Genomic DNA, 12,249 nt, shown 5'->3' with positions numbered 1-12,249 from the left:
TCTAAAATAAGCAGAATCGCAATATTAGAACGCGCTGACTATTATTTAAACTTTCTCAAAAATAAATTATAATCCTCATTTATATGACGTGCTTTTTATGCTCTCCTTTCATGGATCCTCCAATACTTTGACTGAAAAAATCACTTTCTATAGTCTCGTGTCCTTCAAAGTTATTTCTAATTATTCACGTTACGTTTATCCTTAAAAGAGACCATAAGCCAACAGCATATTCCAAGTAGGAATTTGGAAAAATAAGATGAACTAATACTCTACTGCTGCGAGTGCCACTGCATAGCTGGCTACTTTCCTATGGCTTAATAGTTACAATCCCTCCAGCCTTTACATACATGTAGTCATCTGCATACATATTTCTACGTTTTGCCTTTTGGTGACATATATAGACTGCCAGAGGAGTGGCCAAGCAAGTAACATCCATAAGCATCAATCATCTATTTGTGTAAACTCTAAAGCATTTGCATCAGGATCACGTGTAAAGATTGCTGGTCTTCCAGAACGACTAAGTGTGTAGGGGATACCTACAAAGTAGAAAACAACAGAGGAAGCAATAAAAAAAATAGAGCACTTGCCATCTAAAAGTTGTAAATCGTGGTGTGAATTGGTGAAGAACTTCAAGGTATGCTATTCAAGAAGTAAATGAGTACCAGCTTTATCAAGGATAGCTTTCAGCTTAGCGACATCCCGGATTGCAATACACGTGTGGCGATCTCGACCACCGTGTTGAGGTCGTCCAGTTAAAGGGTCAGGATTTGGAAGCTCCATCAAATGAATCATCTCAGAGCCTACCCACAACCAAGCACCCCTGTATGGAAGCTTGTCATGTGGCCTTGCTTCATTTATCTTAAGGCCTGCACTTCATTTAACTTAGTCATTCATATACCTCTTGTTACACGGCAAATATTAGTCTGAAAAGCTGGCATACCTAGAACGTTTTGATAAAAGTCAAGTGATCTTTCTAGGCTTTCGCATAAAATTCCAACATGGTGAATGCTAACAACCCCATAATCTGAAACATCCCATCCAAAAGTTAGAATAAAAATAATGTACAAAAAGCAACACTAAGACGCATGAATAAAGCATAAAATGAACTAATACCAACTACATACCACTTTCATCGTTGATTGAGATGGATTCTTTGTCAAGTACATCGCCTTCAACAGCCATCTGAGCTTTGATTGTCACGCTAGGAACATGCCATCTCCCATTTCTTACACTAGCGTGATAAAATTTGGATTGCATGTTTGTGGTGGTTGGAGAAAAGCTAACATTATTCAACTGCAACAAAAAAAAGAGTTGATAAAACTCCGGAATTAAGATTAGTCGTCCAAAATGACAAAGCATATTACACGACACACTACCAAAGTGTTAATTAGCAAGACTCAATGCCAAGAAATTGCTGAAATTACCAGCAAAACTAACATTGCTGAAATTCAGTTTGAAAAACTTGAAGTTAAATGCTTTTGAAATCCACTCATTGATCCTTTTTCTTTTTTTTTTTTTGTCTCTCAATCTGATTGGGAAATACCAACAATAAAGTCTTGTTTACTTTATAACGCGCCAGCAACAACAAAAATTAAACAGAAACATATCAAGTCATCAGGGATAAGGGGAGTTAGATGCTCCCATCAAATATTCAGGAAAAATCACATTTTTCCCTCTTAGCTAGCTCTTCAATTGACAACATTGACTAATGATCATGTTTACCAGTTACCACCAAGAACAGAGGACAAGAGGTACAAAACATATCTAACCATCAACGGGAAAGAGAGAGTGAGGTGGTATCAGATACTAGTGATGACACTGATAATTTCTTGAGCATTTTAAACCCGGATTCAATTCCTCTACCGTGAGATACTAAAATTGAAAAAAAAATGTAAATAAGAAAATACACTCTTGATTCGAATTAAATAACCTCATGAACTTAACTGATTTTAAATCACGGTTTCATGCATCCTTAGGGCCTGTTTGGTTGCAAAAGACATTTTTACAAATCTGTGAAAACAGAAAACAAAACGAAAACACTGTAGCAATTTTATAATTAAAAACGAAAACAGAAAATAATTTATAAACCAAACTGCCCTTACTTTCTTAACTTAAAGACCACCTCACTTTTAAGAATCCAAATCCCTTAAACTCCTATAAATTACTAAACTAGGAAGTTAAGTTCAAACAACCCAACAACATGAGTAGCTTGTGCATTAGAAATCAAGGAATGAGAAGTTAAAAGCATACCCACCCAAGTCACCTATCCTAATTCCAAACTCCCCCCAAAGTAGAAACACAAATTTAAACCCCATTTGATGATTATCCATCTTGTTTACTTGTAACCATTGAGATTACGGAACATCATGAGTTCCAAATCACCTTTTGGTGTAGAGGAGAGATAAAGGAAGGAACTTTGAGAAGGGAAGCCATGGCAGAGGAACAATTGATCTGGGTTTCGTGTCTGGTTTGGTATATGATTTGTGAACCGCGTGTGATGAGTGGACACAACACCCCTACCTGCTTCTGCCGTTCACAAATTTCAGAGGAACACTAATCAGTGGCCACTAATATGGACATGGGGCACTGTCATAAGATAAAAACATAATAGTGATCGATTTATAAATATGATAGAGTGAGGGCAATATTCACAATTGATAAATTATTAAAGAACTACAAGTTATTTTTAATATATAAAAACAAAATTTATACATTTTTGTTTTCTTTTATAATTTTTTTTCAAGTTTATCCAATTTAATATTTCAATAGAACTATGTACAGTAACAATTTGATTTGGGGAATAAAATGTGAAGCTATAATTATTAAAGAAACTATGTATACTTGAGATAATAAGAAGAATATGCAGCGATAACTATGCTTTTTTTTTCTGTGGCTGTTGTGCCAAATAGGGTATTTCTACTGCCGAGTTATTAAAAAGTTATCTTTTTGTTTTTTCCTTAAAAATCAAACTTCCAAATATATCCTTATTAGAAGGAAATTTTACTCTTTAAAACACTTTATGTATGGATAAGACAAGAGTCTCTCATTTCGTAGATATACACGAACCTCTACGGTATACCAGAAAAGTAAAATGCACGTGGCTCGAAATATGTGTTTAAAAAATGCAAGTAAATTGAATTATGATCTTATTTTATCTTTTAGCAGTTTTGAAATATGGAATAATTCGTACCTATATTTTTTAATATAGTGATATCATATCATCACATGTTACGCATGATATTTATAGTTGCTGACTAAGTTTTTTAATCTTTCACTTAAGTACTTAGGTTTTGCTGCTGCTTAATATAAATAATTAGTGGCTATCAACAGTAACTTTTCTACAATTTTATTAATTATAGATTAGATTTTGTCACACGTCGCTGTTCGAAAGAAAACTGACAAAGTCTTAGGAATACCCTTTTTTTTTACATAATTGAGTCCTTTAACATTTTGATAAGAATCTGTTCTTTAATCATACACGTAAAAAGGGTATTAACCATACACATAATTGAGCTGTTTTTAAACACAAAAACCTTTTGGTATACAATTCTTATCAATTTATAGACATTATATTTTTATATTGACACTTGACAGTCAACACGGTCCAAGCCATTCTCTCGATAGAAAATTCAAAGTTTAGCAACTGCTTGGACCCATTGAGCTCTGAATGATATTAACATTTATTTATATTGTTAATAAATTTTTTATTAATTTCATAATTTATTTTTATTAAATAGTAGGTTGTTTGTTTATATTAACTTTATTAAAATTAAGCAATTATATGAATAAAATTTAAAATTTGTAATTTTAATATATATATATATATATAAGGTATATAAATGAGATGTTAAATAAATTTAAAATTTAAATATATGAACTATATGATAAAATTTATAAGCCAGCAGTTAATTTTTGGATAAATAAATAAAAATATTAAGAGGTGTAACAGTGAATTTTAAAATTGATGTCATGTGTATTTAAATACGTTTTTTATATATTTTTTGTTACAAGTAATTAAAATAATATATTATACTTTAATGGTTAGATGGATTAAAACTATATTTTATGTAAAGTGGTGTGGTTTATAATTTTAAAATTTTCTTAAAAAAATATGCTTGTTGTTGTTATTTATTTTTTGCAATATTCTATATGTATAATAAAATTTTAATATTAAATTATTGATAATTTAGAAAATAATATAACCTGTGTCAATATAATTCAATCCCTCTTCTCCACTGCAATTTGCATTAACTTTATGCATGAATGTATAAATTAATTATAGCAAATTTATAGACAAATCTGGCTTTATTTGGGAGTTTGAAGGAGAAGGAAGGAAAATGGTAAGAAGGGAGAAGGAGTACAAAAGAAAGGCGGAGGAAGGAGGTTAAACTTCTCAATTGTTTGGATATTTAATATTGAGAAAAGAAGGTGATAGAGAGTTTAATTATATAAAAAAATTTTAAATTAAAATTTTTATTTTTAAAAATTTTTTTAAAAAATTATCACTTGAAAAACTAACATTTAAAAAAAAATTAAAAAATCCTATTTGTAAAATAGTATGAAAGAGTGGAAGAAAGAAAACCTCCAAAATAGAGAAAGTTTTTGAGGTTTAGGAAAACCCAAAAACTTTCCCCTCTTGATTAAACAACTTCCAAACAAGATTAAACCTCTTCTAATCTCTTTTCTCTTAAACCGAACTCCCAAACAAAGCCTAAGTTGTTGTCCATTGATGATAAAATTGGTGACAAAACTCTTCTTCTCACGTCAACTCGATTTGAATATTACACATCATGTTAGGTTAACTTAGATCAATCTTTATAATCAACGTGTCTAGTGATATAAGTATTTTCACTTTAATATAATTTAATATTATTTAAATGTATTGCCTATAAAAAAAACATATTATGTTTATATATATCAATATTTTTTTTTGTATATTTTAATCACTAATAAATTTGTTTAAACTCAAATGTCCATTTCTTCTTCGTTTAAGCTCACTGATGTGACAATAATTATTTGTAGCAGTAGATATGACTAAGTGTAGTGATAGTCTTTATAATGCATTTATCTTAAAAATGACAACAAAAATATAATATTCAGAATTATTCGTAATCTCATTTAAATAGGAAAAAATAATTAAATAAAAATAAATTTTATAATTTGGTACACTAAAATTGTCAGAATACGTTTTTTTTTAAGTTAAATGTCAAAAAAAATGTATAAAAGATAATTAATGCAAATAAAATGACAAAAAAAATTTCATTTGTTTTTATAATGTATTATTATTTAACAGGATTTTAAGGTATTTTTTAAGTTTTTTTTTTCTTGTACAAATAAAGTTGTCAGGAACTATAATTTTAATATTTGTTTTTTGTTAAACATTAACATTATATCAATGATAAATTTAGAGTACAAAGGATACTCTAACCCGTTATACTATAAAAGAAATTAACAATACATATTAAAAAATAATTAATTCAATTCACATATACAATAAATCTTTCTAGATGTCTATTGTAAGTCACTTTCAAAAATAATATTTGATAGAATCAAATATTTCACTAATATTTAACATATTGTTATTGGATAAAATATTATTCCATTGAAGTTAAATTATCGATATTACTGCAAATCATACCATTACAACTCCACTCAATTTCTTTTTTTTTCATGTTGAATTCCATGCTTAGTAACATCTCGTGCAAATTTCTAGGTAATCATAACTGACACTGAACATTAAAACACCATGTACCACAGTTTCATGGAGATATCACAATAAAAAAAAATATGTATCGCATAACCTACAAGCTTTAGAGGGAATCGTCATTCCATACTTGGTCAAGTTCTTTTGTACGGGAACTACATTAAGCAATAGACATTAAACGAATATCACTACTTTTCTCGATGTACTTTGGCATTCTAAATTTTGCATAAGACCTCTACTAGACTAAGCTCTATACCATTAATTGCAGTAAAAAAAGTATGAATGTATTGATAAACAAATTGCACATTATATTTTTTTGTTACCATTATACTTTCACAACAACATGTCATTTACATTTTTTTTTATCTTTTTCCTCCACAGTTTCTCACAATTACTGTGATAAATCATCTTCTCATAAAAATAATTTTCTTACTATAAATTAAATCTATCAAAGAAATTAACAAAATTTTAAAATTAAAATATTTTTAATGATATTAACTTCAATATAACTAGATAAAGGTAAGATTACTATGTTGAATTTTAATATAAAATGATAAAAATAAAAGATAAACATCAACTACTAAATTTAAAAATGTTAAAAATTAAAGGTGAAACTTTTGATTAAAAATGTTCTCAATATACTCACAAAATCATGTTAAAAGAAACCTGATTTTTAATTAAAAAAACATTTACTAAAATTTCAACTAATTATCTTATATATATATATATATTCACACACGAATGAAATGAAAAATATAAATAAAAAGTACAGATGATATATCATATATTTTGCATTTACGTGTAGCAATTCGTTAGTTTATATTTTTTCTTGCATAATTATAATTAAAAAAATTATAGATTTTAAACAACTTTTAAAATGATTTAAATAAGAAAATATTATGAATGCTTTGATTTTATTGCATTATGACACATTATTGAATATTCCAACATTTAATCTTTGAGTGTTTACATTTATTTACATATATTAAAAACTACTACTTACTTCTAATAGTGTGTGGTCATCTTAATCTGAATCCCAATCTCAACGATGACATTGACCGAAACTTCTTTCAAGTTTCTTGCAACGCTCTTAATCTTGAAACGCGTCCAACAAAAAAAGCACGTTTCCCATCGTGGAGTGAGAGTCAGAAGTCAAAGGTAGCGCGTTCCAATCTGTGCACGCGCTTCTTTTCCCCGCTGTATATAAATAGCAGAAGGGTTTTAGAATTTCTTCAGCGTTCACACTCCATATTCACACATGGAAATCGATTCTCTGGAAGATTATTTCTCATTCCCATTCCCAGACACCACCATGGATCCCAATTTCAATCCAAACGCAAAGAAGCGTCGCAGAAACCAACCCCAACAGACAACCCCTTGGACCGACTTAAACGACGCCGCATTGAACGACTTACTCAATTCCCTCATTCTCTTAGAAAAACACCAACAACCAACAACAACGCTCATGAATCCTCACCCATTCCAACCCCAATTAAACGACGTCGACTCATCCCCAACTAAAAAGCCTCGTCGTCGCCCCCAACAAAACGACTCCCTCATGCAATTGCAAACGACCAGTTCTTCAACCACCACCGCTCCGCAACGCCGTTTATGGGTGAAGGACCGTTCCAAAGACTGGTGGGAACGCTGCAACCACCCTGACTTCCCCGACCACGAGTTCCGCCGATGCTTCCGAATGAGCAAAGCCACCTTCGACTTCATTTGTAGCGAGCTCGATTCCGCCGTCATCAAGAAGAACACCATGCTCCGTGACGCCATCCCCGTTCGCCAACGCGTCGCCGTTTGCATCTGGAGACTCGCCACCGGCGACCCTCTTCGCGAAGTTTCCAAACGCTTCGGCTTAGGAATCTCCACCTGTCACAAGCTCGTTCTCGAGGTCTGTTACGCCATTAAAACCGTTCTGATGCGAAAGTTTCTCCGTTGGCCAGATGAAGGCAACATGAAACTCGTAATGGAAGAGTTTGAAGCTCTCTCTGGAATCCCCAATGTTGGGGGTTCCATGTACACCACTCACATTCCTATTATTGCTCCAAAATCTAACGTTAACGCTTATTTCAATAAGCGTCACACGGAGAGGAACCAGAAAACTTCTTACTCTATAACAGTTCAGGGTGTGGTTGATCCAAAAGGGGTTTTCAGTGATGTGTGTATAGGGTGGCCTGGTTCTCTCTCTGATGATCAAGTGCTGGAGAAATCCGCTTTGTATCAGAGAGCTAGTGGAGGGAGTTTGAAGGATGTTTGGGTTGTGGGAAATTCTGGGCACCCTCTTATGGATGGGATTTTGGTCCCTTACACGCATCAGAACCTTACTTGGACGCAGCATGCTTTTAATGAGAAGGTTGCTGATATCCAGAAGATTGCTAAGGATGCTTTTGCCAGGTTGAAAGGAAGGTGGTCTTGTTTGCAGAAGAGGACCGAAGTGAAGCTTGAGGATTTGCCTGGGGTTCTTGGGGCTTGTTGTGTTTTGCATAATATTTGTGAGATGAGGAATGAGGGAATGGATCCTGAATGGGGGTTTGAACTTTTTGATGATGAGATGGTTGCTGAGAATGCTGTTCGTTCTTCTGCTTCAGTGCTGGCTAGAGATCGTATTGCTCACTATTTGTTGCACCATGGCCGTGCTGGCACTACTTTTTTGTAGCTTTTCTCTCTTGTGCCACAGGGATGCTTACTCGTGTTGTACTGTAGTTTTACCCTCATTTTGTCATTCTTTTGGCTATGCCTTATTATTATAGTCACAGAGGGAATAAGATTGTAATGTTATGTTAATGATGGGTTTAGGTGTGTCAATATGTAAAGATATTCTTTTATCCAACCAAAAAAATTAATGTACTCTTTGATTTTCTTACTGAATGATTTTGGCCATGTCCTTAATGGTTTCAGAGATTTTCTGCTCAGTTCCTCTTTCGGGTTGTGCTGGTTCGAAACTACGCGCTACTTCTTCCTTATTATGCCGTTAAATTTGACTTTTAAATCCTCAATTAATGTACGCTAACTTGATACCACAGCGTGTTAATTTCTTTCTTTTTCTCTCCGGTTCAATGCCATGACTCACATATTGTTGTTCTGCTGTGTCCTACAATGTTTGACCCTACGACCCTAGCTCTCCAACCTGGAAATCTTAATGATGTGATCTAATTAATGTTTTTGACTTCTGTCAAAAGTCAATGTGTCTAGCTCCCAAGACTAATGTTACAGAGAATGAAAGTGGAATATTTTGGTCGTGTATCCGCATTTGGAATTGGAAAACTGCTGGTCTCAGCATGCTTTTTTGAACAGTTGGGTTGTTAAAATCGATCTGTTTACCCACTATAATATTTTCCCTCTTTTTCTTTTTCTGTTTCATCCCCTGTCCCAACTACTTTCACTCTTTTCCCATTAAAAAAGTAGGACTCTTTCAAAGACCGTAGGATCCCGGTTTCTTTCGTATGTTTCCCTCTTTCACGCACGTAATGTTACAGGCCCAAACTCCCCCAACCCTGCGATCTCTTAACTACCACTGAGCAACTGTCAGACGATCGACCAAGCCTTTGGGGAAAGGGAAAAATCTCTTTTTTTCTTTGTGTTTTTGTGGGAGAATAGAGAATTTGAGTGAAGGACTAGGGAGGGGTTTTGACTTTGTGCATGGAGATATGAGAATCACAAGGCGGAGAAGGAGCAAGGAGTTGTAGGTTCGAGCTTGACATGACAGGTCTCAGTCTCTCAGATAAAGCAAATCCGACGGCACAGAATAACAGGTGACAAATTTTATTCTTCCACTGCCCTCAGATTCTCTCTTGTTGTTGGCGGCTTCTATTTTTGGCGCTTGGTTTATGCTGTCGATATTTTGGAGTCCCTTTTTCTGTTTTGGCAAATATAGTTATTGCCGCATCCAACTCGAATACGGCAATGGTAATATTAGTGAGTAAACTTGGATGGTTTTGCATCTTTTGAATTTGACTGCCTTGAGGATAATTGGCTTACAGGGAATCTTGCAGTTCATTTATTTTAACTGAATATGTCAATAGGCCCTTTTTGATACATGACAGATGTATATACACGAATTTACCCTTTACCATGTACCTCGGGTACATACGAGAAAGCTTTGCTCTTGCAATGAAATTCCCTTCTCAAGGAATTGTTTATTTTTCTTCTTCTTCCCTTTCCTTGTTTTTACTTTCAGAAAAAAAAAATGAATCTCCTTTTGAAAACCTAGAAGACCCTGCATTAATAGCTGATAGTTGATATTCGACACGTGCGTAGTGTTGAATATCCACCAGTGAGATATTGATTCTAATTACCAAGGATTTTATTTTGCAAAAGCAGGGGACAGCCTGTGCTTAGAATGTCATTTATGGGAAAAGTTCAAGGAAGAAGCAAAGGTCTGGAGTGAATAAATGAAAATGGGTTGTCCCATCATCTGGTGACTATTGTCATCACTGTTTTGAATTTTTTTAATGGCCAAGCCGAACAGGGACAATCAATCAGTTTCGGTTTAAATTATGTTCTATTCTCTTTTGTCTCCGCGATCAAAAACTTCAGTTCGTGCAATGGAAAAGTCAGTTAAATTTTCCAAAGGAGGAAAGGTTGACGATTTCTAAAGCAAAGGATCTACTATGTAGGTTGCTTTGTGACATTAAGCATAGGCTCTGTACTAAAAGAACATTTTCTTTAAAAAAAATTTACTACAGAACTTTATAGTATTATTGGCCAAGCTCCTCTGTGGTTAAGAGTTTGTCGAATAGAACAATCTCTACGGAATGGAAACAGCATTTAAAACACGAGTCAGTGAGGACTTGACACTGAAAATTTTATAAATCCGATGATGTAAGATGCTATAATTTATGAATTCCTTTGTCTGCTTTTCAATCTCATCGGTATCCTCTTTACCTGCAAGACTTATTTGACTCTGGTTTGGTCCTGCCATTTGGCCAGTCTGTTCTTGACAGAAGTAGGTGCCATTGCCAATAAAGCCAACGGCAGTTGCCACATGTTTACTCATCATTCATTGCTGCTATATAACACCAGTGAAGAACTATTTTTTCTATCTGTAGCTTCTTCACTCATACATATTCAAAATGCATTTTGCATGTACTATAATATCAATAATCCAATCAAATTAGAAAAATTTTCAAAATAAAAGGCAAATTGTCAATCCTAATTTAGAAGTTTTGTTGACAATTATGTTACCCAGAGAAAACTTGGTCAAGGGCCCTAATATCTCTTGCCTTGACATATATTGTACTTAATTAACGCACGTTCACATGCAGCAAATCTGTAAGGGTCATACACATTGCACTCTGTTTTACACACCTGACCATGTACAAAATATTTGGCAAGCGATTAGTGTCATTCCACAAAATATTTGTTCATGGGTACGAGTATGTTTGTGTGTGTTATATACCAAAAAACTCACGAGCCTTCACTTCATAATTTAAGATTTTGGGAGATTTGGCACTTTTTGGTATTTTAGAGCATTTATAATTAAGTGGTTATTGCTTTTTGCCCCCCTTCGTTTGCATTTATACATCATTCGGTTCGAAGTGGAAGAGTTCAATGTACTACAGAATATACCATCATCATAACAACTTGATGAATGAGCATGTGTATGTCTTCATGGAACTGAGATTGCGGGTGTGTTTGATTGAAATATTTTAAATGAGTATTTTTAGTAGACAAAAATAAAAAAAATTCTAAATTTTAATAAAAGGTGAGAATTTATAATATATATTTTTTATTTATTGTGTGCTTTACTTGTATTTTTAATTAATTTTATTAAATATAATGATAATTTTATTTTTTAAGAATATAAGTTAATTAACTACTCAATCAAAACAAAAAATATTTAAAATGAAGAAAATTTAATTATTTTATTTAAATAAAACATTTTTAAATAGTAAAAATTAAAATAATGTAATCTAAATTTTTTTAAATTTTAAATTCTCTAACATTTTTAACTGCTTCGTCCAAATACAACTTACCGGTAAAATAAAAAAGTTAGTATAAAACTAATCTATGGTCTTTCAATTTATTCACCATCTCTTACCCTTTTTCACATGTTACACGTCTTCATTTATTACACATATTTGTAGCTAGTCAATATCTTAAATTTGTTAGTCATATTAACAAAAAAATTTACTTAAAATATAAATTTAAAAAATAAAAAACCATATATTCAAGTATAATAAAACGTGTATATAAAATTATATTTTTTAAATAGAAGATATTTTAAAAAATTATAAATTCTGAGAAAAATAAATAAAAATAATAGACCATAAAATTTTTTGCAAAGAAAAATTATTTTTTACTAAACCAAATATAGATAATAAATGAAAATTTTAACTACAAATAATACAAATAATGTGTTAAATATTATAAACATTCACAATTAAAAAATTTATATAAAATGATAAAATAATTTATAAATATAAATATAAGTGTTTACTAGAAATTTAAAATTTATATAAGAAAAAACTTATAAATACAAATTCAGATATTCTTAAAAATTATAAAAATTTATATAAAGTAATAAAAAAAGTTAAATA

At 32.1% G+C, this 12,249-nt stretch overlaps 2 protein-coding genes across 2 annotated transcripts; one reads left to right on the top strand and one right to left on the bottom strand.

Annotated features, from left to right (window-relative positions):
• Positions 1–27: 27 nt before the first annotated feature.
• On the bottom strand, positions 28–2,598 carry LOC113846062. Its single transcript, XM_027473899.1, has 5 exons — positions 2,383–2,598; positions 1,125–1,293; positions 941–1,024; positions 663–866; positions 28–536 (listed from the first exon to the last, which is right to left on the bottom strand). Exons 1-5 carry the CDS (start codon positions 2,431–2,433, stop codon positions 442–444), a joined length of 603 nt encoding a protein of 200 aa, XP_027329700.1. The 5' UTR covers positions 2,434–2,598; the 3' UTR covers positions 28–441.
• A 4,344-nt stretch (positions 2,599–6,942) lies between these two features.
• LOC113847210 (protein ALP1-like) lies at positions 6,943–11,371 on the top strand. The gene has a single exon (XM_027476171.1). The coding sequence runs from the start codon at positions 6,963–6,965 to the stop codon at positions 8,364–8,366; it is 1,404 nt and encodes a 467-aa protein (XP_027331972.1). The 5' UTR covers positions 6,943–6,962; the 3' UTR covers positions 8,367–11,371.
• Positions 11,372–12,249: the final 878 nt, after the last annotated feature.

This window comes from Abrus precatorius, unplaced genomic scaffold, assembly GCF_003935025.1.
Source record: "Abrus precatorius isolate BTA unplaced genomic scaffold, Abrus_2018 Scaffold8, whole genome shotgun sequence".
Taxonomy (NCBI): domain Eukaryota; kingdom Viridiplantae; phylum Streptophyta; class Magnoliopsida; order Fabales; family Fabaceae; genus Abrus; species Abrus precatorius.
Note: the sequence above shows the minus strand (reverse complement) of the source record. Positions and strands in the feature narration are given on the sequence as shown.